The 22,535-nt window shown below is 50.2% G+C and overlaps 9 protein-coding genes across 9 annotated transcripts; 6 read left to right on the top strand and 3 right to left on the bottom strand.

Annotated features, from left to right (window-relative positions):
* Positions 1-75: 75 nt before the first annotated feature.
* BU24DRAFT_405919 (uncharacterized protein) lies at positions 76-1,258 on the top strand (the record flags this gene model as incomplete). The annotated part of the gene is made up of 3 exons (XM_033525733.1): positions 76-250; positions 329-619; positions 675-1,258. The coding sequence occupies 3 exons, from the start codon at positions 76-78 to the stop codon at positions 1,256-1,258; spliced, it is 1,050 nt and encodes a 349-aa protein (XP_033387555.1).
* Positions 1,259-1,327: 69 nt separating this feature from the next.
* On the bottom strand, positions 1,328-2,980 carry BU24DRAFT_342649 (citrinin biosynthesis transporter CtnC; the record flags this gene model as incomplete). Its single annotated transcript, XM_033523325.1, has 3 exons — positions 1,328-1,894; positions 1,948-2,571; positions 2,630-2,980. The coding sequence occupies 3 exons, from the start codon at positions 2,978-2,980 to the stop codon at positions 1,328-1,330; spliced, it is 1,542 nt and encodes a 513-aa protein (XP_033387554.1).
* A 1,609-nt stretch (positions 2,981-4,589) lies between these two features.
* On the top strand, positions 4,590-5,477 carry BU24DRAFT_405917 (uncharacterized protein; the record flags this gene model as incomplete). The annotated part of the gene is made up of 1 exon (XM_033525732.1): positions 4,590-5,477. One exon carries the CDS (start codon positions 4,590-4,592, stop codon positions 5,475-5,477), a length of 888 nt encoding a protein of 295 aa, XP_033387553.1.
* A 1,563-nt stretch (positions 5,478-7,040) lies between these two features.
* Positions 7,041-8,408, bottom strand: BU24DRAFT_418810 (uncharacterized protein). The gene has a single exon (XM_033527057.1). It carries the CDS (start codon positions 8,357-8,359, stop codon positions 7,238-7,240), a length of 1,122 nt encoding a protein of 373 aa, XP_033387552.1. The 5' UTR covers positions 8,360-8,408; the 3' UTR covers positions 7,041-7,237.
* Positions 8,409-9,771: 1,363 nt separating this feature from the next.
* BU24DRAFT_405915 (uncharacterized protein) lies at positions 9,772-11,217 on the bottom strand (the record flags this gene model as incomplete). The annotated part of the gene is made up of 1 exon (XM_033525731.1): positions 9,772-11,217. The coding sequence occupies one exon, from the start codon at positions 11,215-11,217 to the stop codon at positions 9,772-9,774; it is 1,446 nt and encodes a 481-aa protein (XP_033387551.1).
* A 425-nt stretch (positions 11,218-11,642) lies between these two features.
* Positions 11,643-14,455, top strand: BU24DRAFT_439463 (PARP-domain-containing protein). The gene is made up of 3 exons (XM_033530306.1): positions 11,643-12,541; positions 12,594-13,859; positions 13,910-14,455. The coding sequence occupies exons 1-3, from the start codon at positions 11,927-11,929 to the stop codon at positions 14,030-14,032; spliced, it is 2,004 nt and encodes a 667-aa protein (XP_033387550.1). The 5' UTR covers positions 11,643-11,926; the 3' UTR covers positions 14,033-14,455.
* A 311-nt stretch (positions 14,456-14,766) lies between these two features.
* On the top strand, positions 14,767-15,595 carry BU24DRAFT_476255 (uncharacterized protein; the record flags this gene model as incomplete). Its single annotated transcript, XM_033532928.1, has 2 exons — positions 14,767-14,992; positions 15,042-15,595. The coding sequence occupies exons 1-2, from the start codon at positions 14,920-14,922 to the stop codon at positions 15,593-15,595; spliced, it is 627 nt and encodes a 208-aa protein (XP_033387549.1). The 5' UTR covers positions 14,767-14,919.
* A 980-nt stretch (positions 15,596-16,575) lies between these two features.
* Positions 16,576-18,301, top strand: BU24DRAFT_489223 (queuine tRNA-ribosyltransferase). Its single transcript, XM_033533621.1, has 8 exons — positions 16,576-16,662; positions 16,718-16,875; positions 16,924-17,006; positions 17,065-17,074; positions 17,131-17,214; positions 17,272-17,650; positions 17,702-17,779; positions 17,833-18,301. Exons 1-8 carry the CDS (start codon positions 16,606-16,608, stop codon positions 18,205-18,207), a joined length of 1,224 nt encoding a protein of 407 aa, XP_033387548.1. The 5' UTR covers positions 16,576-16,605; the 3' UTR covers positions 18,208-18,301.
* A 561-nt stretch (positions 18,302-18,862) lies between these two features.
* Positions 18,863-21,589, top strand: BU24DRAFT_340815 (Arginase/deacetylase; the record flags this gene model as incomplete). The annotated part of the gene is made up of 1 exon (XM_033523243.1): positions 18,863-21,589. A coding segment is annotated over one exon (2,727 nt), but the record flags the coding sequence as incomplete, so codon positions are not given.
* Between the last annotated feature and the right edge of the window lie 946 nt (positions 21,590-22,535).

Genomic DNA, 22,535 nt, shown 5'->3' with positions numbered 1-22,535 from the left:
ATATCTTTATCATCTACCTGATCTCAAAAGGAATAAGACTCTGACTGGAAACAGGGGATAGAAGCACTGTCCAGCATGGCGGCAGGGCCAGAGCAAGCGTCGTTCTTCGAGAAGCTCAATGCGGAAATGAAGCACGCAATGAAAATTTGGGATATCTTCGCCGAGCTCGTCGCCTCCTATTCCGTCGACAGTGTCAAAGAACTGGGCCCTGACGAGGCAGCTGATTTCACAATGCCGCAAAATGAAAAAGGTCAGTCTGATTGGAGCGCCTATTAATACACTACTCTATGTAAATCAAGAAAACTTCATAACTTGTTGCTAACTCCAGGCACAGAAATAAAAAATCTTCTGGCCACTTATCTACCCCCAACATCCTCTGAAGAAACGCCGCTATGGTCTATCGTCCGCAAGAGATTGATAGCGCCTGATTTCCCGATATACGCCGCTGTAGAAATCAAACAACTCAAATATGGCAACATCCCAACACCAATCGTTCCTACAACAAATCTCCCCAATGAAACGTCTGCAGACTTTCACCGCCGCGGCCTCATGATGACCGATATGTGCTCGACGGCCGGCTACTTTCTCTATGACACAGTTGTCGAGCTGGCAAAAGGAGGTAACTTGATCACAACTCGCTGTGAGAGTGATGATATATAGCTGACATAAGACAGTGGATCCAGAAATAACCGTGCTTTGGATCGCGGTCGTCCCCAACCCTCGTGCTGCTTGGAAAGCCCAAAGAAACGCATTTGCCGTCCTGCACGAGTTAATCTTGTTCAAATGTTCCAATGGGGAAGAGTTCACTTTGGACTTGACTGCAGAGCAATATGGAATACCTTCGAGCGATCGTTTCATGCACTGGGAAGATTACAGGGCACAGTACGTGCTAGATAAGGCAAAATACTCAGGACAAGAGAGGCACCAGACTGCCGCAAACGGAATCTACAAAACAATGAAGGTGCATTTGAAGACGGTAGCACGCTCCTGGCTCACAAAACAGCGGGAACCAGGTCTGGAGAGACTGGTTCGGCACGTGCTGAAGCAAGTTGTGGTAGAAAAGAAGCAAGATGCCAATACAGGGGCGGTTGCATACGACATAGAGGAGTTGATCGAGAACACCAAAGAGAGGCACCAGACTGCCGCAAACGGGATTTACAAAACAATAAAGGTGCATTTAGAGACGGCAGCACGCTCCTGGCTCACAAACCAGCGGGAACCAGATCTGGAGAGATTGATTCGGCACGTGCTGAAGTAATTTGTGGTAGAAAAGAAGTAAGTTGTCAATACAGGGGTTGGTTCTATCTAGATAGTTGTTCTACAATTTTTACATTTCTGTGGGCGCCCACTTGCTCTTTTCCCGAATCCGTGCTCCGTAAATGTAGAAGAATATTGGGACCGGCGCAAATACTGTACACAGAATGGCAAGGATAGTTGTAGCCCACGCAACACCTAATCGCGTGTACATAACATGTGTGAAGAGGGGAAAGAAGGCCCCAAATATCGATCGGATGAATGTGTTTACTGCGATTGCAGAGTTCGAGTAGAATCCGTAGCAGTCAATGAGGTAGGACATGCCCTGCCAAAAAGGTACCATGCAGCCGAGACCGATCAGCGCCGTAGAGAGAACCTGTGGTACCCAGATTATGTGGGGATTAGATGTCCAAGCAAACCAGAAGAGGCCGATCGGAAGGGCAATAGCGCCTACGATCATGGGTGGAAGGCGCTCCTCCGGAATGCACCGGCCGTGAAGGTTGTAGGAGCGCGTGAAGTTTGTAGCTGTTGAGTAGGCTATTATGCCTGCGCCGAGCAGGATACCAAAGATAAAGGCAGTGAATGGGAGGGAAGAGATCTGAAGGCGCCAGCCGCGCTCGACCATGAAGGATATAGGGTACTAAGAGAAGAGACCAGTCAGCTTTGATAAGTGATGTGATAAGGAGAACATACCGCTTCGAAGAGAAGATAGACGATACCATAGAGAAAACTCATGTAGGCCGTAACAAGAGAGAGAATCGGTTCTTCAATAAACATCTTGAATGGTCGCACCAAGTACACAGACAAGATTGTATCAAGTGTGAACTGCTCATCGTCGGCCTTGGATCGAGATTCCGGATTGCCTGTTTCTTTCCGCAGTCTCGCGGCGCGGAGCTGCAGGATTCTCGCGGGTGATGTTTCAGGAATGACGAAGAAGCCAATGATGCCGAAAAACCCAGCAATAATCAAAGTTATCCAGCTTGTCCATCTCCATCCAAGTTGCGGTGACGCCGTGATAAATCCACCTGCAATAGGGCCTGCTACCGGTCCTGCAAACCCTCCAGCAGCGAAGATGCAGATAGCATATGCTCGCGGAATAGGATCCCAGAGATCTGCCAGAGCCCCACCCACAACAGACAGGGGTGAAGCAGCAAAGAATCCAGATATAAAGCGACCGACGCATATCGTGGCCATGTTCTGCGCAACTGCAACAGGAATCTGAAATATAGCGAACATGAGGAAACCCAACAGGAGTGGGACGCGTCGCCCGAGCACCTCTGACATGGGACCGAAGATAACAGGGCCAAATACGAAACCCTGTTGATTATTATAAGGGGTTAGTTTGCGTCAAACAGAGGGCAGTAAAGTTACGTACCAGGACAAAGAGAGAGACCCCCAGCGTTGCTGTTACGATCGATACATCAAACTTCTCGCGCACAACGTCGATATTCACACTGAAAACAGAACTTGCAAATGTGACCGTAAAGACGAGAAACCCCATAGAGCTTGTGATTGCCCACCTTCTCTTAGCGCTCCAATTCTTGGGATTGTCGGGGTCACCAGGCCCATTGAATTCCACGTATCCAATTTGTGCCTGCGTTTGTGGTAGCCCTGGCCTCGGCCCTTTTTCTAGTTGCTGCAGTGCCTCTACATCTCGTCCCAGAGAATCATCGAGGCTTGATAAGTCCTCTTTGCTTTTATGCGGAGTGAGACCCTCTGTTTGCATATCCTGCGTCAATGACGATCGGCTGCTTGAGGTGAAGGTAAGTGGGTCGCTAGAAGGGGGTTCTTCAAGAGTTGTCGCCATGAGGAGGGCCGATATTCAGAATAAAGACTCATGGCTATAGTGGAAGTGGGTGGTACTTGTAGGTCGCAGTTACACATGCGATTCGTAATGGCAGGGCGCTGTTTAGGTAGGGGTTAGGTCCTATTCCCGTGTTCCTGGTGGAGATAAGTCGGCAAGAGGCGGAATGGGATGATCAGCAAGACTTGAATCCGGATCGACGCCGGGACCAGCGGGACCTTCTGCGAACATCCTTCCATGAGACTTCCCGATCGAGAGTAGCTACAAAGAGCTACCAATGCATGTACGATCAAGATGCTGTAATAGCGAAATTTTTACAGACTGAGACATAATTAGATACCTGTTCTCTGGGCCGGTTCAGATTGTAACGAAGCGAACGGGCTGAATGTGGGACACTACTACAAGTGTCAGTGGGACCCTTCCTTGCATTTACGCTTTCTCTATTTGGGTGGAAAATAAAAGCTTCATTTAACTTCATCTCGTCTCGATATATACTTGATTTCTCATATTGACAAACTCATTGATTGACAATTATTTTCACACAGTGATCGAAACTCACGCTCAGTGCCATCAAATGCAGAATGTATTCTTCGCAATAATGCTTGAAGCGAGCCTCGCGCAAAACCTGCCCTCCCTGCAGAATAACAGCGCGTTCTCCGATGCCCTTCCGAAGCTGTCCGGGACATTCGTATAGCCTCGTATTATGAGAAGCGACTCTTGCCTATCCATGAGCTGAACAGGGGAACCTCCTCGCCTTCATGGTATCATTTTTCCTCCATCCCCTGTTTGTACAGTCCAAAAGTAACTGCTTTTGCCCTTTCAAGATTAACGATTCCTTGTATTGTGGGCCTTCCGCGCGCCCTTCGCAGCCTTCCTCTCCGAGATTACCCTGCAGATGTGTCTGTATGCGCTGAGTAGACGTAGTTCAGCACTTCCATGAATGTGGACAGCCATCTTTCAGGTTGGCAAGAAATTTGGGGTCGTAATAAGAGTTTCTCTATCGAAGCAATGATTTCTGCAAACAATTCAGTATTCGGGTGCGGGACGCCCACCCTGCAAGCTTGGCTCCCTGATCTAATCATGTTTCTGTTTGTGTGTATCTACTATGTGACCCTCTCTGCTGCATCTTATACTGAATATCTCCGTTGCTTCATCTGTGCATCCAGACTGTCTTGGCAAGTTTGAATGGTTTATCAGCATGAGGCTGCTTGGACTGGCGCTTGCGAGATCTTTGCACGCTGTGGTGATGAAAGAGTGTTCTGAGTAGTCTGCAGTTCAAGCCCGTAAAGGCAGTGTAGTCGTTCACAAAGCACTGAGAATAGGAGTTTGTTTTCATTGATAAGGGAGGGATATTCATACAATAGTTGTTTGTCGGCCTTCAATTGCTACATTCAAGCATTTCGATATGGTCCATGCACCACAGTGTGTTCTGCACCTGATGCGTAAATATACACATGTTCACTACATAATTTCCTCAGGCTGTGCTGAACCTTCCACAACACCTTCTCAACTCCATATACACACCGACGAAATGTCTACCAACCCACCACAGAACGTCCTGCCATCATCCCTCCTTGAATACCGCAGTACCAGTACTGTAGGAGACAAACTCGAAGCTATCATCGCGCCTCTGGTTACTGCCTTCCACGAAGGAACACTCACCAGAGCCTGGCCTCACAAGGTCAAGGGCCTGTTGCCCTTGAATGATACCTCAAAGCAGATCCTCCGCACATTGAACGGTTATCGTCACCGCAGCTGGCAGGACATCGAGGTGTATGCACTGGACTTGGGTCCCAACTCAGGAATACCGCCACAGAACACTGCAGGCTCCTACATCGATCAGTCTATACCAGAGACCATGAGGCGCTCGTTGATCACATTCAATGCCTGCACGATACAGAACATGTGCCTCTGGAACACTGTGAAGGAACTGGTGCGCAAGCATCCCGACTTCCTCGCAGTGCAGTGGCTGGTGGTAGAGCCAAAACCACGGCACTTACTGCTCTACCATGATCCTGCGACCTCCGAGGGACGCCATCCGCGCTACTCGACACATACAATTTTGAAGATCATCGACAAGCATGGTGATTCCTGGGTCGTCGATGCGACCGGTTACCAGTTCGGGTATCCCTGCTGGTTCTACGGCTGGATGGAGTACCGCAACAACTTCATCGACTCCAATGAACTTGGCTCGATGGTGGTGTACACCAACTATCAGATTGCACAGGTACTGGAGGGCGGCAATGACGTGTTTTCGCGGTTGGTGACAGGACTGCGTTCAATGTTTGAGATGATTGTTCGGAGATTTGGGTATACTTTGCGGGATTTGGATGATTGTGATTTGGATCAGCTTGGAAAAGACATGGCTCTCGGTATTCGAGAGATAATGGAGCCTGCGGAGTGGAAAGGCCTGATGTAGATGCTTACCCGCAACTTGAGCATACAACAGCCTTAGCTTGTACTTTAGTCCTCAAATACCCTCAGATATATGTGATATCTGTAGTTCTACGCCTACAGGAAGGCGTCTTCATTCTCAATTTCAAAATATGAGCGATTCTGTGTCATTCCGTGCTCACTTACTGCGCAGTGCGCTGGTTTTGAGCGTACTTAATCTCAGTGCGCTAGGGCTTCTTGCATCAGACTCACCTGTCGCTCACACTGACCTACCCTGCCAACCTCCCTCTATATTCCTTCATCTTGGCTTATTTACTGCCTATATATACCCTATAGTTTGTAAGCCTTGTATCCGCTGGTAGGGATTGGCACCCCTACCAGTTGGTGTTTGAAAAGGGCCCTTAGCTAACTTGTAACAGGTCCCAACCGTTGGGCGATCGCCCAGTCTTTTTTGCACTTTTTGATCCCCTGGGTTCAATTACGGCTGTGAGCCGATTATCTTTTTTTTGCCTTTTTTATTTGCTTCTGTGAATTGCAGCTCTCACTTACTGATCACGTGAACGCTGCTGGTTGATGCCCTGTGTTCGATTACGGCTGTGAGCAGTTGTTCTTTTTTGGCCTTTTTCTTCACCTTTGGGGATCACAGCGCTCTCATGCATTGTATCGATAGTATCTCCGATAGCACGCTGTGTTCGTAGATATGAATTCATCCTTCTGTTGCCCTTCTACCTACCTCTGTGGGACACAGCTCCCATTCACTCACTCGACTGATGCTGTTTGTTGACACTGTGTGTATCTTTATAACCGTAAGACCGTCTTTCCTTTTCCCATTTGATTTGTCTTTGTGCGCCACAGAGTTCGCTTTCATCACGTCGGCACTGTCTGTGATAGCACGTTGTATTCGTGAGTATGGGCTCATGTTTCAGCCCTCGTGTTTGCTTCTGTGGTCACAGCACTTATTTGCACATCCTATCGATACATCTGGATGACACCCTGTGTTCAGGTGTTACAGTAACCTCCTCTCTTCTTTCGTCTCTGTATTGGGTCCCTGTAGGCTTCGGCGTTCAGTTTCATCTCATCAACGCTCTCGTTGATAGCACGCTGTGTTCGGTAAAGCGCGTTAAGGATCCGGGCTACTAGGTATATGGACATCGTTCACAATGCTGGCATGATATGCTATCCTTGATATCGGATGAGCGCATCGACTCAACTGGCTCGATGCCCATCTGCTCTATAGTCGCTCAAAATTCAGACAGAGACACCAGCTGTGCAGCTACCTATTCAGCAATCGGCAAGGGCACAATACAGCCTCTTCGGAGGGCAAAACAACAATCTGGTACCTCCAGCGGGATCTCCTACCTACATGGTCACTTCAAGTGTAGTCAAAAGATGTAGGTGTGAATGTGAGGTTGGGTCAAAAGGTGCAGGTCCCAGAGACACTCATGCGCAAGGACGGGAATACGAGGTGTGGATATCATGCGCTCCACTTCATTATTTCCTGTTACGGGTAACGATGGGGCAGATTTAGTTACGAGACAAGGGTCATGGCGATCATTACTTGCGCGACAGTGAAGTGGGGTGGTTACGCCGACAGCTATAATTATTTGCTAGAGCTTTGTAAGTACAGACTGGGGAACAAATTCGAAAGACTGTCATAGAGATCTTGAGCATGTGTTGCTGTGATTTCATTCTGCCCACGAGGGGGGTTGTGCTCCGACTTCTCATTCAACAGCAAACTGTGTCTCACTGACTCAACTTCCTAGTCCTCCAAGCTCCAAAAACACCTCACTGCTTTTTCCAAAACTTAGGATATCCTCTCTCCTCTCTGAACGCTACCACGGCCTTCTCCATGCGCTCATAGTGTCCCTCCCTCCACCCACCTTTACCATCCTCCCTGGCCTCAACCTCGTCGAAATTCCACGACAAGAAACCCTCTGCTCGGGCCCCATCCTTCGCATCGAGAACTCCAACCGCTACATCTACTATATTCGGCCTCTTATCTGTAGCGTAGAAGATCTTGGCCCCACACCTGCCGCAGAAATAGCGCTGGACGGGTGGAGAGGACGCGAAGTACGTCAGTGTACCGAATTGGCCGTCTTTCTTGTCTACCGCGGCGCGGAGACCAGCAATATTGGTTGGGAGCGACTGGGCAGAGGATGTGGAGGAGATATGGCGCAGTTCAGCGTAGGTCCAGGGAAAGACGTCGATGCCTCCAAACAGGCGGCAGGAATCGCATGCGCAGAGGGAAGCCTCGAGTTTGTGGGTCTTGGGGTCGATGATGGCAGGCAGGTCTTCCTTCTTCACGTTCGTGTAGTCGCCCTTTTGCAGGGTGAGGTTGACGCCTTTGCATTTGCATTGCACGGGGATGGTGTCCTGGACGCGCGACTCGTAGCCCGTGAGCGAGGAGCTAGGAGGCCAGTCCTTGGGGAGCTCGACGACGTTGTCGCCGGTTGGGCGCGTCTCATAGCGCTTTGCTTCTGAGCCGTCGGCATTGGGGTGGAGGAGCCATGGCGTTGCGCCGCCGTCGACTGTGTCGCCGACGAAGATGTGGTGGGTGAGTTTGATGAGGTCTTCATTTACGTTCTCCAAAGTTCCTGAGAAGGCGAGAAGGTCCTCGTTGCGATCGTGCGGATGGCCCCAGAACATGTCGGTGCCGCAGGTCCCGCAGAAAAAGACAGCGACTTTCTTTGAGAACTCGAATTTCTTGAGCGAGTGGACATCAACCTGGGATCCGGGGACGGGCCATTCAATGTCGGTAGTGTAAAGGGCGCCGCTCACGCGGCGGCATGAGGTGCAGTGGCAGGCGGAGATTTGCAGCGGAAGTTTGGACTTGGGAACACTGGCTGTGAATACATGCTCATTGCACAAGCAGCTTGCCTTCAAAGGAACGGAGTCTTCGTTAGACATAATTGAAATTTTCCTATGTAGATTTAATTGAAGATAAGAGGAATATGAGGTTGGAGAATGGTCAAGATAAAATTTGGGTCAGGATGCGGGGTATGCGCGTTTCTTGTACGTTATCTGACCGGCGTCATAACAAGGGCGTACATACTTTCTGCGTCATTGTTCCCCCCTCATCTCACGTTTATTGGTGGATATAGATGCATCCTCTCGTATCGCATCAGGAAATCAACACGACACAACGTGACTATAGCCACTACGCCGCTCTTGGAAGAAAGTCATGCAGCATTACCAATCCTCGTTGTGACTGATACTTTGGCACATTATTAATGAGTACAAGTAGTGATGGCTGTCCATATTTTGTCCCACCCTAGCCGTTCACATTTGATACATTAATTGCGGATGCCATGGATTAGATGCCGCTCGATGTACGCATTCAATCACGGAGATTCCTAGAAGTCATGGAGACTTACGGATAAGTTGCTTTTCCCTGCCGGTCACATTTGACACTCCACTGTCTAATGTGATGATTTTCTTCTACGTACTCGTTCTCGTTCATTCACACTTTGATTGTACGTGGTCAGCGACGTGGACGAAGCCCAGTCATGAACGTACTTGATCCTGCGGACGCTCCATCTCTGTCACATGTACCATCTACTGTCATTTCCCGGACATGAATAGTCATATCAAGTCACTCCAATGGAATTTCCACGTCATGCACTGTCATTCACGATGAATCATGTCACAGTCCAAGTGTATATAAAGGCCCTCCGGCGAGGTCAAACAGCACTCTCCATCATTCCAAACATCCTCCAGTTTTCGAACATCCAAGGACTACCCACACTTCCAGTAACTCCAACCAAATCATTGCATCCAACCAGGCTAAACAACCAACTACCACACTACCACATTCAGCTCCAAAATGCTGAAGAACGACCCCCCAAACATGAAGTACGGCGCCAACGCTAGGGGCGCATACAAGAAGGTACGCTGGGAATGCTGCAAGTGCATGACCAGGAAAGAGGCGGCAGGCACGGGAGTGATCAACTATGACTGGGACAAACCGTGCGAGTGGTGCAAGGAACACAAGGTTTGTGACACGTGTATTCAGGCTAGGATTTGAGGGAGTGGGCGGGGGATTGGAGGGAAGAAGGAAGGGTGGAGAAGCTGTTGTGGGGATTTTTTTATGTTGTTTTAACTTTAAGTCGCTCGTTATGATTGGGAAATTTTTTGAAAGGAAGGAAGTGGGGAGATGGTGAACTTCGAAGAAGGGATTTATTTGTTGTATTCATGGATTTGTTGAAGACTTGATTCTGTGCCTAGCTAAATAAGACTTGCATAGATCGAATGTAAGACCTTCCGAGCTCTATAGAGTACCAAACCACTGCGTGATCGACTCGTTGCTGAGAAGGAGCCCACTAATCTTCAAAGTCCTCATCCTCGTCATCATCTGAATCCATGTCTTCGTCCTCATTTTGATCGAAGCGCTGCGCTCTGTGCGAGTAGCCAACTGGCCATCGAGCGAACGCATCCTCTATCAATTTGGGCAGAAAATCACTCATCTTGCCATGGTACTCTCGAGTTTGGTCGAAAGCCTTGTGGCCGTACGTCAGTCGCTTCTCGGTGTCTTCTCCAACGGCTTTTGCCGCCTCGGTGATGAACTGGACATTGATGGGCGGATTAACACCATCATAATGATATGTATTACCGAGCATGATGTTAGTGAGGTTGAGATTGGGAACGCCGGCGAGTGTCTCCAAGAAGGAACGCCATGGGTGCGGTCGGTCATCTACGTCGTGGGTGATATCTTGTCTTGGGTAGGTCAAGCCGAACTTCCAAAGATTGATGTGGCGGAGTGTCTGCGCATGTAGAGCAATAACACGAAGCAGAAGCTCTGGTGGTGCCGCTGTCATGCCGATATCCAATCGCTCAAGTTTGGGCAGTGGGAATATCTTGGAGTCGCCGAGCCACTCCACCATTGGCTTGCCTGCGCACCTGTCGTGTGATTGATAGTTCAATCTTAGGTGGGTAAGGTTGGGCAGACGAGTAAGGAACTGTTTCAGATAGCGATGACCCATTACGTCGTCGCTGTTATCTATGTGCAGAACGGGATGGGCCATCCCAGGGTTCACGGTCAGGAGGAGTGTTTTCAGACCCTGCAGGACCGGTTCGAACTTGACACTCTGGTACTCGGGCAGATAGAATGCAGCGTCACTCAATCCAGAGCCAATTGCGCGCAGAATGGTCTCGATCTCGGGAACTGGTTTTTTGGCATCGGCAAGAGCGTTCATAATAAGAGTGAACATCTTTGCGGGAAGGGCCGCAAGAATATCAGCGCCGGTCTTATGAGGCGGTAACATCAGACCGGTCTCTCTGAATACCGTCGGCGCACCGTAACTATTCCAACGGCTTCCTTCTCGGACGCGACCAACAGCACTATAATCCCGGATCCCAATAGTCTTCAGGTTTGGGAGAGCGCAGAGAGCCTCGGCGAGCATTTCGCGATCTTGACCAGAATGGATCAGGTACTGTTGATCGGCAAATCCTTGATAGTACTTTTCGGCCTCGCCAAAGGTGGTGAAGCCATTGCTTGTATACTGGTAATGATCAAGGCCAATGATGACATGCTGGAGGGATTTAGAGAGAGCAGGATGTTTGGCGATGTCGATAAGGGTAGTCAAGCTTGGGGTGGTGAGCATGAATTGCTTCTTGGTGAAGAACTCTCTAGCAAAACTGTCGAAGAGGGCCTGCTCGAGATATTTACTGGTCAATCGAAGAGCTCCCAGGTCCTCGGTGGAAAGGTAGGTTGCAATGATGTGGACGAGCAGCTCAATTGGCATACTCGCGAGAGCGGGCTGTGCCATGATGGGCGGAGAGAGGAGAGAAGCTTGCAACTGGAATACCTGATTCTGGAAACAGTTGAAGTGAGATAGAGAGGGGGGGATGATGAAAGATTGAGGTCGAACAGAGACAATTGCGAGAGTAGTTGAGGTTGATAGATAAGATGATTGATTCCTCCACAGGTTACGGCCGTCTGATGATTGACTGCCTGCCTGACTAAGTTGCATCCCGCCCTAGGTGGTTAGTCCATGAGGGAGATCCAAGGTAAATAAAGGGCACGACTAAACCAACAGTAGACTAGCCCAGGCACACGCCAAACCGGCCCCAGGCAGCAGCACCCCCGTGTCCAGGCACCTGCCAATCATCGTCCAGAGGTCACCTGATTTCGTGCGTTCACCGTGCCGCACCAACTAGCCTTGCTCTCAGCTTTGGCTTCAAACTTAAACCTCAGCTCAGTTGCCTCCTGAGTCCTGACCTTCACCCAATTCATCCCGTTCATCTTCTCGTCATTAAATACTCAACCCATACACGCGCGCATTTACATCGCGTTCTATACGTCACTGAAGCCTGCTCCTTCTCTTCCTTCATATGATCGCTCCCTCTCTATTTCATCCACTGTGATCGCCTCAACTTCTGCCCTCCGATTTCGCTCTGAATTGCTCCCATCTCTCTCACCTCACGTCATCATCACTTATTCATTGATTACCCTGGCTCGTTGCCCATCACCCAGCAATGCCACCAAAAAGGAAAGCTGCCGCTGCGAAGCTGCCCCTCGCCGGTCAGACCATCGCAATCAGCGGCACCTTCCCGGGCCAAACCCAAGCTTCCATCCAATTAACCATCACCACCAATGGTGGCGCCGTTGACAAAGCCGTCACCTCAGACACAAAAGTTCTCGTCTCTACCGAGGCTGATGTCAAGAAATCATCGACAAAAGTCAAAGCCGCTGAGAAACACGGCGTTCCGATCGCCTCAATTGATTGGTTGAATGATTGTGTCGCTTCGGGTAAGTGGGAGGACCCCAATGACTACGTCATATCCTCCAGCACCCAGAATGCTACCGCAAACGCCAACGGAAATGCCAACGGTAAAAAACGCGCTGCATCTACTCCTCCAGCTGCCGTACCGGACAAGAAGTCCAAAACAACCAAAGCTGCTGCGCCCAAGGAAGAGCCCAAATTCGGCGAGGGCTCGGTGCTGAAGTCTAAAGACATCGTCGTTCCAATTGACGAAGGCTGTACTCTTTACGGCTATCAAGTCTACGTTGATGATGATGGTGTCGTTTACGACGCAGCTCTCAACCAGACGAACGCATCTCATAACAATAACAAGTTCTATCGTGTCCAGGTTTGTGCAACGTTCTGACCTTGACCTCTCGCAAACTAACCTGCTGTCCTAGCTTTTGCGTCATCCTGCCTCTCTTGACTACAAGACATGGACGCGCTGGGGCCGGGTTGGAGATTTCGGCCAAAAGGCCGTTCTTGGTAGCGGATCTCTCGATGACGCCATGAGCAATTTCGAGAAGAAGTTCAAGGACAAGTCTGGCCTTGCGTGGAGCAACAGGGCTGCCGATCCAAAGAAGGGCAAGTATGCGTACGTTGAGAGGAGCTATGCACCTGATTCCGACGATGAAGAGGGCACAGGTGGACCTGCTGGCAAGGATGGTGAAGACGAAGATGATGAAAAGCCAAAGGTCGCGGAATCTACTCTTGCGCCAGAAGTTCAATCCCTGATGCAACTGATATTCAACCAACAATATATGAACGCTGCCATGGACGACCTGAATTACGATGCAAACAAGATGCCTCTCGGAAAGCTGAGCAAAGCTACAATCAATCGAGGCTTTCAGAATCTGAAGGACCTAGCCGCACTCCTGCAGTCTGGACAATCCAATCATAGTGACATTGAAGACTTGAGCAACAGATACTACTCGCTCATCCCACACAACTTCGGAAGGAATCGACCTCCAGTCCTGAACGACAATACACGCTTGAAGAAAGAGATCGAGCTACTCGAATCTCTTGCTGACATGAAGGAGGCTGCTGAGCTCATGAAGAAGGATCTGAAGAATGGAGAAACTATCAATGCACTCGATCGCCAATTCCGCGGTCTTGGTCTCAACGAAATGTCGGTGCTGGACTCCACCAGTACAGAGTTCAAGGAGCTTGCAGATTACCTCATGACAACAAGAGGTTCCACTCATCATGTCAACTACCAGATTGAGTCTATCTTCCGTATCGAGCGAGACGGTGAGCTCGATCGCTTCCAGAAGAGCAAATTCTCAAACATCAAGAGCGACCGTCGTCTCTTGTGGCATGGATCTCGTGCAACTAATTTCGGTGGTATCCTTAGTCAGGGTCTCCGCATTGCACCGCCCGAGGCACCCGTCTCTGGCTACATGTTCGGGAAAGGTATCTATTTGGCCGATATGTCTTCTAAGTCGGCAAATTATTGTTGCTCATACAACTCTGGTGGCCATGCACTTCTTCTACTCTGCGAGGCTGAACTCGGCGACCCGCTCTATGAACTGACAAACTCATCATACACTGCTGGGGAGGATGCCATCGCTCGTGGTTCTTTCTCGACCTGGGGCAAAGGAACCACCGCGCCCCTCGTTTGGAAGGACGGCAAGGATATCCATGAATCACTAGCTGGCGTCAAGATTGTAAGTCATCTTCTCCATTCTGACAGGTCTACGCTAACAACCCATTTCAGCCCGATGTCAGACATCCCCCAACGAATACCCAGGTTCCAAATGCGTACCTCCTATACAACGAATACATCACCTACGACGTTGCCCAGGTTCGCTTGCGTTACTTGTTCAGGGTGAAGATGTGAGCTGTTTCTTCCGTGTAACTGCACTGAGAACTCCGAGCAACAGTAGCTCTTCACACTGGCATTTCGGCAATGGAACGATTGATCAATGTGGGGTCATCCAAGTGAAGATCACTCCGCTCATTGAGGTAACCCTGTTCCGACTCCTCTACAGTCCCCTACAAGGGTTCCTGCACCATCATTTCCCATCTCGCATTGATACGGTATGGCGTCTCAAATATTTGCCCGGATTGCATGTTTATCTAGTTGCATTTTTTCATTCAAAATCATTCAAGGCATCTCCTCCTATGTCCCCTCGGCTCCACCAGACCTATATAGAGGACATAAAAGGCGAGGATGGGTAGAAGCAATGGAAAGGGAAAATGCATACTTGTACGATCTGCTTCCTATGATGGAGCATAAGATAGTGTCAATATAATATCCAATTATATTTTACGATTCTAATTGTTGTTTTGGGTTACTCTTGACTCTGAAAGCCCATCTTTGGAACTGACTTGTGCTACGAAGGGAAAACGTAGCACCGCCCTGATGGTAAACGAACATACCTACTCGGTTGCTGGGTATTCATTGACATTTCTCCTACCATCAACGCCATACATACTCCGGGACCAGTGTAGCGAATAATCAACCTATCTGCTTGAACCACGTCGGCCTCACATGCGCCCCCCGCATGATCCCAGCAGGTGCAGATGGAATGAGGCTGCACCTGATGTCATGCTGTCTACAGACAATGCGGGGTCGTGGATGCGGAAAGATATATTGTCCCAAATCCCTCTACGGTTTGGAAGCTTACCATCACATGTACCTAATCTTTTTGTGCCTGCCAAACCCGCTCCCGGAACTTTTCGACCTTTTACTCCCTTTGTTTCTTCCTCACTAGCACAACAGCTATGGGGAATTCGTCGAGCTCTGAGGAGCAGCAAGTGCCATCGAAATTGCCTGATCTGGGGGACAATGTTCTATGTAAGCCTCTCCATTCTGATGCCGAGATAGTGACTGACCATATAGCCAGCCTGGAAGAAGCATTCGGCATACGTCACGCTTGTCGAAAAGATTCGAGAGAAGAGTCCTGCCGTACGGAAACTGAATGACAGCCAAATCGGGGCTCTCTTCCTATGCAGGCAGGCTGCCGACGAAGCTTGCAGCGATGCAGTCTTTGACCGTCGCAAGTTTGCCGAAACATGCTTAACAATCGCCCAAGCCGAATCGAGCTCCAGAAACCTCCCCCACGAGAATCATGCAACGGCAGTCGGCATTTACCAGCAGACCAAGACATTTGGCCAGCGGGATATCAAAGGTCATTGGAAAGAAACTCTTTCCAAAGAAACACGGCTCCACATCAAGGAAAGTACGGGTCGTATATATCGGATCATGAACAACGAGCAGAAGGACTGGAGAGACAAAGATATTGTCGACGTGTGCTATAGAATTCAGGTGTGCGAAAAGGAAAATAAGGGTATCTACTCTGACAAAGATCGCATCGAGGTTTCTCGAACGATTGCAGGGGCATTCTACCCAGACCAACCGTCGATGAAGTCGAGAACATATCCAGAGCCAACCCGATGATGCAGATCAACAATCTACCATGCCCGGACCGTCTCCAGCACCAACGTTCATATTAAGTCAACCGCCCATGAACTTCAACACCTCCTCAGGATCGTCTCCCCACCAAAGTTTTACAGCCTCCAGTGGCCCATCGTATGTACACACGACACAACCAAACATCAACTTCAGACGTAAGAACATACACAAGAGTAGTAATTCTTAGCCCATACCAAGTGACTGCAGCTGATCCTCACTCCGTGGTCGATACATTCAAGAGCCTAGGGTTGGATAGCAGCTTTGAGAACCGCGAGAGAGTAGGACATGAGTTGGAAGTCCAGGGTACCGCTGGTACGGCGGAATTCAATACCACACTTCTCCACCTGATGAATCAATAATATGGCGGGGTTTTAAAAAGATGGCACATCATGGCTGGTTTTGCTGGTCTGGCGTCTTGATCTTCAAGAAATGTTGTCCTTTTATGATGTCGAAGTTGTTTCCTCGTTGTATGGTGGACACTTATGCTTGAATGCTATTGCTAGGTTAGCTCGATATAAATATACTTGGAGGATTGTATTTTTTTCTTAACTATCACGAATTGGCCTAGAAGATATCACGAGGAGAGCTTCAAGTTTTTTTAATTTCTAGAATTATTTGGCTTTTTGTACTGTTTTGATGGTTACCTTGACTATGGTGTCTACATGTTGTGCATGTATATAAGTGGTACTTCTCTCGAAAAACAGGCGGATACTCAGCAGTATACACTTTTGCGACGCTGAATAGGTATTTGTATTGATCCCATTGTGTCCCGTTGGATATGTCTATGAAAATCTAGGTACCTGCCTGGTATACATACCTAGTACAAGTGTCATACACCTTGGATTTGTAGACTAAGGCTGAAGGTGGTTAGTTGACAGATCCCCAGCGCTAGCCGCACGTACCAGGCCTTATCGATTGGGTCCAGGATTGTATTTTCGGAATAATCCCATGTCTCGCGCGAGCAACACTCATTCCCCTCCATATCTTCCCTTGTCATGGCTCCAGTGCCGATGCCCTCAGCTCTGAGCTTCGAGCTTTTGGGCAAATGCTCAGTACGTATGAATGGATCATATATCTCCGCACCGTGACTTATTCCAATTGCTGTAGGTCACAAAAGCCCGCGCCGCAAATCTCCAGCTTCCCCATGGGCCTGTACCCCTCCCAATTTTTATGCCTGTCGCGACACAGGCCTCGCTCAAAGGTCTTACCCCGGAACAACTTGAGGAGACTAGCTGTCGTCTCTGTCTGAACAATACCTACCACTTGTAGGTACACATCAGCCAACTTTCAACACCTCTGCTAACACAGCGGAGGGGCCTTAAGCCAGGACAGGCGACATTAGATGCGATAGGCGGAGCGCACAAGTTCCAATCATGGCCACACAATATCCTCACAGGTGCTTGCCCGGAATAAAGGAACCCCACATATAAGGCCGCGCCAGCTGACGAACGCAGATAGTGGTGGGTGGGTGATCCCTCCAACTTTGTCGACGAACGAGCCGTAGCTGACCAAATCGGCAGCTTCCAGATGGTGTCACTCTTAAAACTCGCGAAGGTCACAGAAGAAGGAGTGCGGTTTTTGAGTCCGCATGATGGATCGCCTATGTACGTTGTGCTGTATTATCATGATTTATCATTGAGTACCGCTGATTGCAATTGAAGGCTTCTGACGCCCGAACATTCCATATCTTTGCAGAATTCGATCGGCTCGGACATAATAATGCAGCTAGACGATGTTATCGCGACGACTTCCCCCGATCTGGCGCGAATGACGGAAGCGATGGAACGCTCAATACGATGGCTAGATCGGTGCATTAAAGCCCACAAGTACCCAGAGAGGCAGAATCTATTCTGCATTATTCAGGGAGGATTGGACCTCGATCTGCGACGGCAATGCACGGCTGAGATGGTCGCGCGGGATACACCAGGTATTGCCATTGGAGGGCTGTCCGGAGGTGAGGAGAAGACATCGTACTGTAAGGTCGTGGATACTTGTACAGGACTGCTGCCGGAGAACAAGCCTCGTTACGTTATGGGCGTCGTGAGTGCTACTTTATGAATTGAATATCCAGATATGTGCTGACAGAGATAGGGATACCCTGAGGACTTGGTCGTCTCCGTCGCGCTTGGTGCCGACATGTTCGACTGTGTATGGCCGACCAGAACAGCAGTAAGCTTTCTCTTCCCTTCAAAATCATGTTTCTATCCACTAATTCTCCCCAGCGTTTCGGCAACGCCATCACCGCCCGCGGCGTCCTCAACCTCCGCAACGCAGTTTACGCAGAGGACTTTGGGCCTATCGAAGATGGCTGCCAATGCACATGCTGTCGCTCCCAGGAAGCTGGGGGTCTGGGAATAACCCGCGCCTACATCTACCACGTCACCGCTAAAGAGACCGCCGGAGCCCATCTGCTCACCATGCATAACGTCCATTACCAACTGAACCTGATGAAGAGGGCCAGAGAGGCCATCTTGGAGGATAGGTACCCGGCGTTCTTAAAGGAGTTTTTCGCGACGTTGCACGGGGATAAGAAGAAGTATCCCGAATGGGCGGTCACAGCACTTAAGGGTGTTGGTGTTGATCTCATGGTTGATTGATGGGAAGGGGGTATGTTAGAAGCATGATGAAACAATGCAATCCTGTTCTGGGATTAGAGAATAATTAGATCCTTAGAAAGTAAACCATTCGAAGACATGATACAAAAGTACGGAGCGTGACCTGGCATGCAAATCATGATATCAAAGTAGTCGTTCTTGATTTGAGACTAGACAATCTGGTAGCTGCATGTGTCCTCATCATGACATCTCTATGGACCTGTGCAGACATTCCAAGTGGCGAACATTAGTCCAATCATGTGTTGGTATAATTGTTCTGTGCCTTGCATTTTTGGGGCTTCTATGCACGACAGCTGATTCGGCGGCAGACTACCGAGAACAGGTTTGAGATACTGAAACAAGGCGGGATCAGAGCACAGGGAAGCCTGATTTTGTTAGTGTTTACTGCGTTGACATTAGAGTGACGGAAGAGGCAGCCGGCAGCCCTACGCATCGACGATTTGGGGTCTTGGCGTGTCACCAGACTTGTTTGGGTTGGCAGGACGTTGCCCGGCGCATCATCGTTATCATCAATTTCACTCCTTCATTGAACCCTTACTGTTTTGCATCTTGCCCTCTCTAACCACCCGAAGACTTCGAAATAATTGCTTTCACTGCCACCAAACACGCGCGCCGCACTGCGGCTTTCACCGCCAACATGCAGGACCCCTCGCAAACACAGAATTACCTTAGCAACGATGTGGCAACCAGTGCGCGTCAGTCAACAAACAATGACGCGAACTTGCGCGCAAAACCTCTGAATCGCCTCTCAATCAACACCGCCGCAAACACGCCGCTACCCCAATCCCCAGGCCTAAATACACCCCGCAGACCCTCTGAACTCAGGCGCATGCCGTCTTCCCCGGGACTTACCCCTGGTTCCATATGCAGAAGCCCTAGCGCTGCGAGCCTCAATCGTTCAAACTCCCCCGCCTTGGGAAGGAAATCTTCCAGTTCCTCACTTCGTGGGGATACGCCTGGTACTCCCCGAGCGCCCCCGTCACGTCGCTCTTCATACAATCCCAGTATGCCGTCGCCAATTGGAGTCAAATCTCCCCTTCCACCGCCCGTCGAAGAGAAACCCCCGCTACGAGCCTGCGACGTAGCAGAAAAATACTTCGAGAAGGAGCTGGCTTTCCATGAGGGTATCGGCGGGTCTAGGAATGCGGGAACCATCGTCATCATACATGATCAATGCTATGGACATCGTTATTCGAGACAGAAGACCAGTAAGGGTGCCCTCAGCCAGATTGTGGAAAGGCCAGAGCGAATGCTCGCCATTGTCCTGGGAATCTCTGCTGCATATGTTTGGCTCGGCGACCGCCACGCTGAAGGAGCCAACCCACCACACCCCGAGCATGCGCCGCCGGAGCGCATCCCTTTCAAGATTCGCAAGACCTCTCGGATGGTCGATCTCCTGTCTCCTGCCGTCACCAACGTGCATGGCACCAAATGGATGGAGGAACTGAAGGAGATGTGTGCAAGGGCGGAACACAAGCTTGCGACTACTGGAAGAGAGTTGGCAAGAGAGCATGGATCTCTCATCCCGGGACAACCACCAAAGCCCGAGTTTCACGAGACGGATCTGTATCTGTGCCCGGAGTCTTTGAATGCATTCCAAGGTGCTCTAGGAGGCGTACTAGATGCTGTCGATGCAGTTTTTCATGGCACCAATATGGGCACTGGACCTTCCCGCGCATTCGTCTGTGTCCGACCGCCAGGCCATCACTGTTCAGCTGATTACCCCTCAGGGTTCTGTTGGCTCAACAACGTGCATGTCGGCATCGACCATGCTATGACCCAGCACGGCCTCACACATGCTGCCATTGTGGACTTCGATCTACACCACGGTGACGGCTCACAAGCCATTACTTGGGAGCGCAACAAGAAGGTTCAGGGCATGCACAAGAACACTCCCAACTGGAAGAAAACCTCCATCGGATACTTCAGTATTCACGATATCAACTCGTACCCATGCGAGAACGGCGACGATGATAAGATTCAAGCAGCTAGTCTTTGTATGGATGCTGCTCACGGGCAATCAATTTGGAATGTCCATCTTGAGGTTTGGAGCACCGTAGAAGAGTTCTGGAAGATCTACGAGGAGAAATACATGCGACTTCTCGATAAAGTTCGGCAATACCTAAAGCACCACTCCAAACGACTCCAGACCTCGCCAAATCATCCCAAACCCAAAGCTGCTATCTTCATATCTGCCGGCTTCGATGCCAGTGAGTGGGAGGGCTCGGGAATGCAACGCCACGCCGTGAACGTCCCTACAGAATTTTACGCCCGATTCACTCGCGATATCGTCCGAATTGCTGAAGAAGATGGAACTGGTGTCGATGGTCGAGTCATTTCGGTGCTTGAGGGTGGTTACAGTGACCGAGCTTTGGCCAGTGGAGCACTCAGTCATATCAGTGGTCTTACTGAGGGCCAGATCTTCCAAGATAGCACGCCTTCTAGGGGTCTTGCAACGGACATGTATCAGCGTCTGGCGGCATTGTCGGTTTCGGATGACAAAGTTAAGGAAGAGCCCGTCGACGTTGAACTGAAGCCGGTGTCATACAACCCAGCTTGGTGGCACGAGTCAAGATTGTACGAGCTGGAGAACTTGGTCAATCCTGCTCCTGTTATGCCGAAGAAACCAGCACGAACTGGGCCGCCACCCAACTTCTCGTCCCCAACTCAGTCGTTCGTAGCTAAGGTGGTTGATCCTGCCAAGGTTTACCGCAGTGTATCCACAAAATACAGTTCCGCTTCCCCTTCTAGGGCACCTACGCCTCCACCGCCAGATGTCGACTGGGCAACTGCCGCTCATGGGCTGAGCAAACTCCTGATACCGTCTGATAGACAGACACAAAGCCACAGGCCAGAGGACTTGGCCGAGGTCAAGGTCAAGAAAGAGAAACCACCACCCGTCTTAGCCTCAGTGCATGTCGACCCCTCAGGACGACAGCTACGAGGTCGAAAGCCACCGACCGCCACGGATGCCAATACTGGGTCGGACGAAGATAAGGCATCTTCGCGAGCGGCTTCAAGGGCAAATCGACGAAGGACCATTGCTGATTTCGCAATTGCAACCTCTGAGCCTCCCGCTCCAACACGGAAGGTATCAAGGCGAATGAGCATTGCTTCCAGCGTTGGATCTGTCAACGAGGATAGGAGCCTCAGTCGCAGCTCTAGCGTTGTTCCTGGAAGGAGGACAGTAACACCAGCACCACCCACTACAAATGGCGTTCCAGTGAAGAAGGCGAGAGGGACTGTCACGGCTGCTTCCCGCACCACTAAGAATCCACCCCCGGTGCCTCGAGTGCCATCCAACTACTTGAATAAGCCTGCCGCTCCCAAGGAAAAGGAGAATGATATGGACCAGCTCACTTCTGGTATGGGGAGGATCAAGCTCAACCTTCCGGCTACTGAGGAAGAGTACATTGCGCGTCAGAAGCAAAGGGAAGCAGAGAAGAAGGCGGCGAGTAAGCCTGTGGCGAAGAAAGTCACAGCACCTCGAACCACCAAGACTGCTACGAAATCTACCACCAGTACCACCAAAGCCACAGCAGCCGCTCCTAAGAAGACTCTTGGACGCCCTCCAAAGACGACAAAGTCTACCGTACCTGTCGAGGCTGGTGACAAGCCAGTTGCAGCTTTAGCACAATCTACGGAACTCAAGACGGCCACTTCAGTCCCAACTGCAGTCACAACGGGTCAGACATCACAAAGCATGCTTTCTAACAAAGTAGAGACGCCAAAGCCTGCGTCTTTTCCCGAACCTCCACAGATCGAGAAGAGCGTCAGTCCTCCGTTGGAGCAACCGCAGCCTCAACTGCCTAGTCAACCCACAACCATTCTTCAACCCTCGCAAGCTGAACGTCGCCGCTCCTCGGCAGGATTGCCGGATCCACCTTCAACACTGCAAGAGATGAGCATCACGCCCGAGCAGCTTCCAAAGCCATCTTTCCTAGAAAACACGCCAGAGCTACCTGTGGTAAGCTCTCCGCCTCGGCCAGACACTCCTCCGCCACCACCACCAGCCTCGATGCACGAGTTTGTGAACATGAACAATCATTCCTTCGGAGGGGTAGCAGCGGTTGTTAACAACATCCAGAACAGGAACAAGCAAGAGACCCAAGCGCCGCTGCAGTGGTTGCCTCCCAATTCCGACGTCGGGACCACGACCACGAATGCCGCACGGCCGATGTCCCCCGCGAGCAGGAGGCAAGACCTGCCGGTATTTACGTCCAGAGGTGCGATTCCATTTGGGCCCAACACCGGTAGTGCGGGCAACATGGGGTCAGTAAATATCCCTGGACAGCAGAACGCGGCCAAGA

Source organism: Aaosphaeria arxii, assembly GCF_010015735.1.
Source record: "Aaosphaeria arxii CBS 175.79 unplaced genomic scaffold BU24scaffold_2, whole genome shotgun sequence".
In the NCBI taxonomy this organism is placed as follows: Eukaryota; Fungi; Ascomycota; class Dothideomycetes; order Pleosporales; genus Aaosphaeria; species Aaosphaeria arxii.
This window is presented reverse-complemented; position numbering and strand designations above follow the sequence as displayed.

What these genes read in the sequence shown, in the direction of transcription:
- BU24DRAFT_418810 (XM_033527057.1), bottom strand. Translation starts at nt 8,359, where the DNA reads ATGTCTAACGAAGACTCCGTTCCTTTGAAGGCAAGCTGCTTGTGCAAT.
- BU24DRAFT_439463 (XM_033530306.1), top strand. Translation starts at nt 11,927, where the DNA reads ATGCCACCAAAAAGGAAAGCTGCCGCTGCGAAGCTGCCCCTCGCCGGT. An exon ending in ACAAGTTCTATCGTGTCCAG is followed by an intron (nt 12,542 to 12,593) that starts GTTTGTGCAACG and finishes CTGCTGTCCTAG; the next exon opens with CTTTTGCGTCATCCTGCCTC. An exon ending in CACTAGCTGGCGTCAAGATT is followed by an intron (nt 13,860 to 13,909) that starts GTAAGTCATCTT and finishes AACCCATTTCAG; the next exon opens with CCCGATGTCAGACATCCCCC.
- BU24DRAFT_489223 (XM_033533621.1), top strand. Translation starts at nt 16,606, where the DNA reads ATGGCTCCAGTGCCGATGCCCTCAGCTCTGAGCTTCGAGCTTTTGGGC. An exon ending in AGCTTTTGGGCAAATGCTCA is followed by an intron (nt 16,663 to 16,717) that starts GTACGTATGAAT and finishes CAATTGCTGTAG; the next exon opens with GTCACAAAAGCCCGCGCCGC. An exon ending in CTCGTTACGTTATGGGCGTC is followed by an intron (nt 17,651 to 17,701) that starts GTGAGTGCTACT and finishes TGACAGAGATAG; the next exon opens with GGATACCCTGAGGACTTGGT.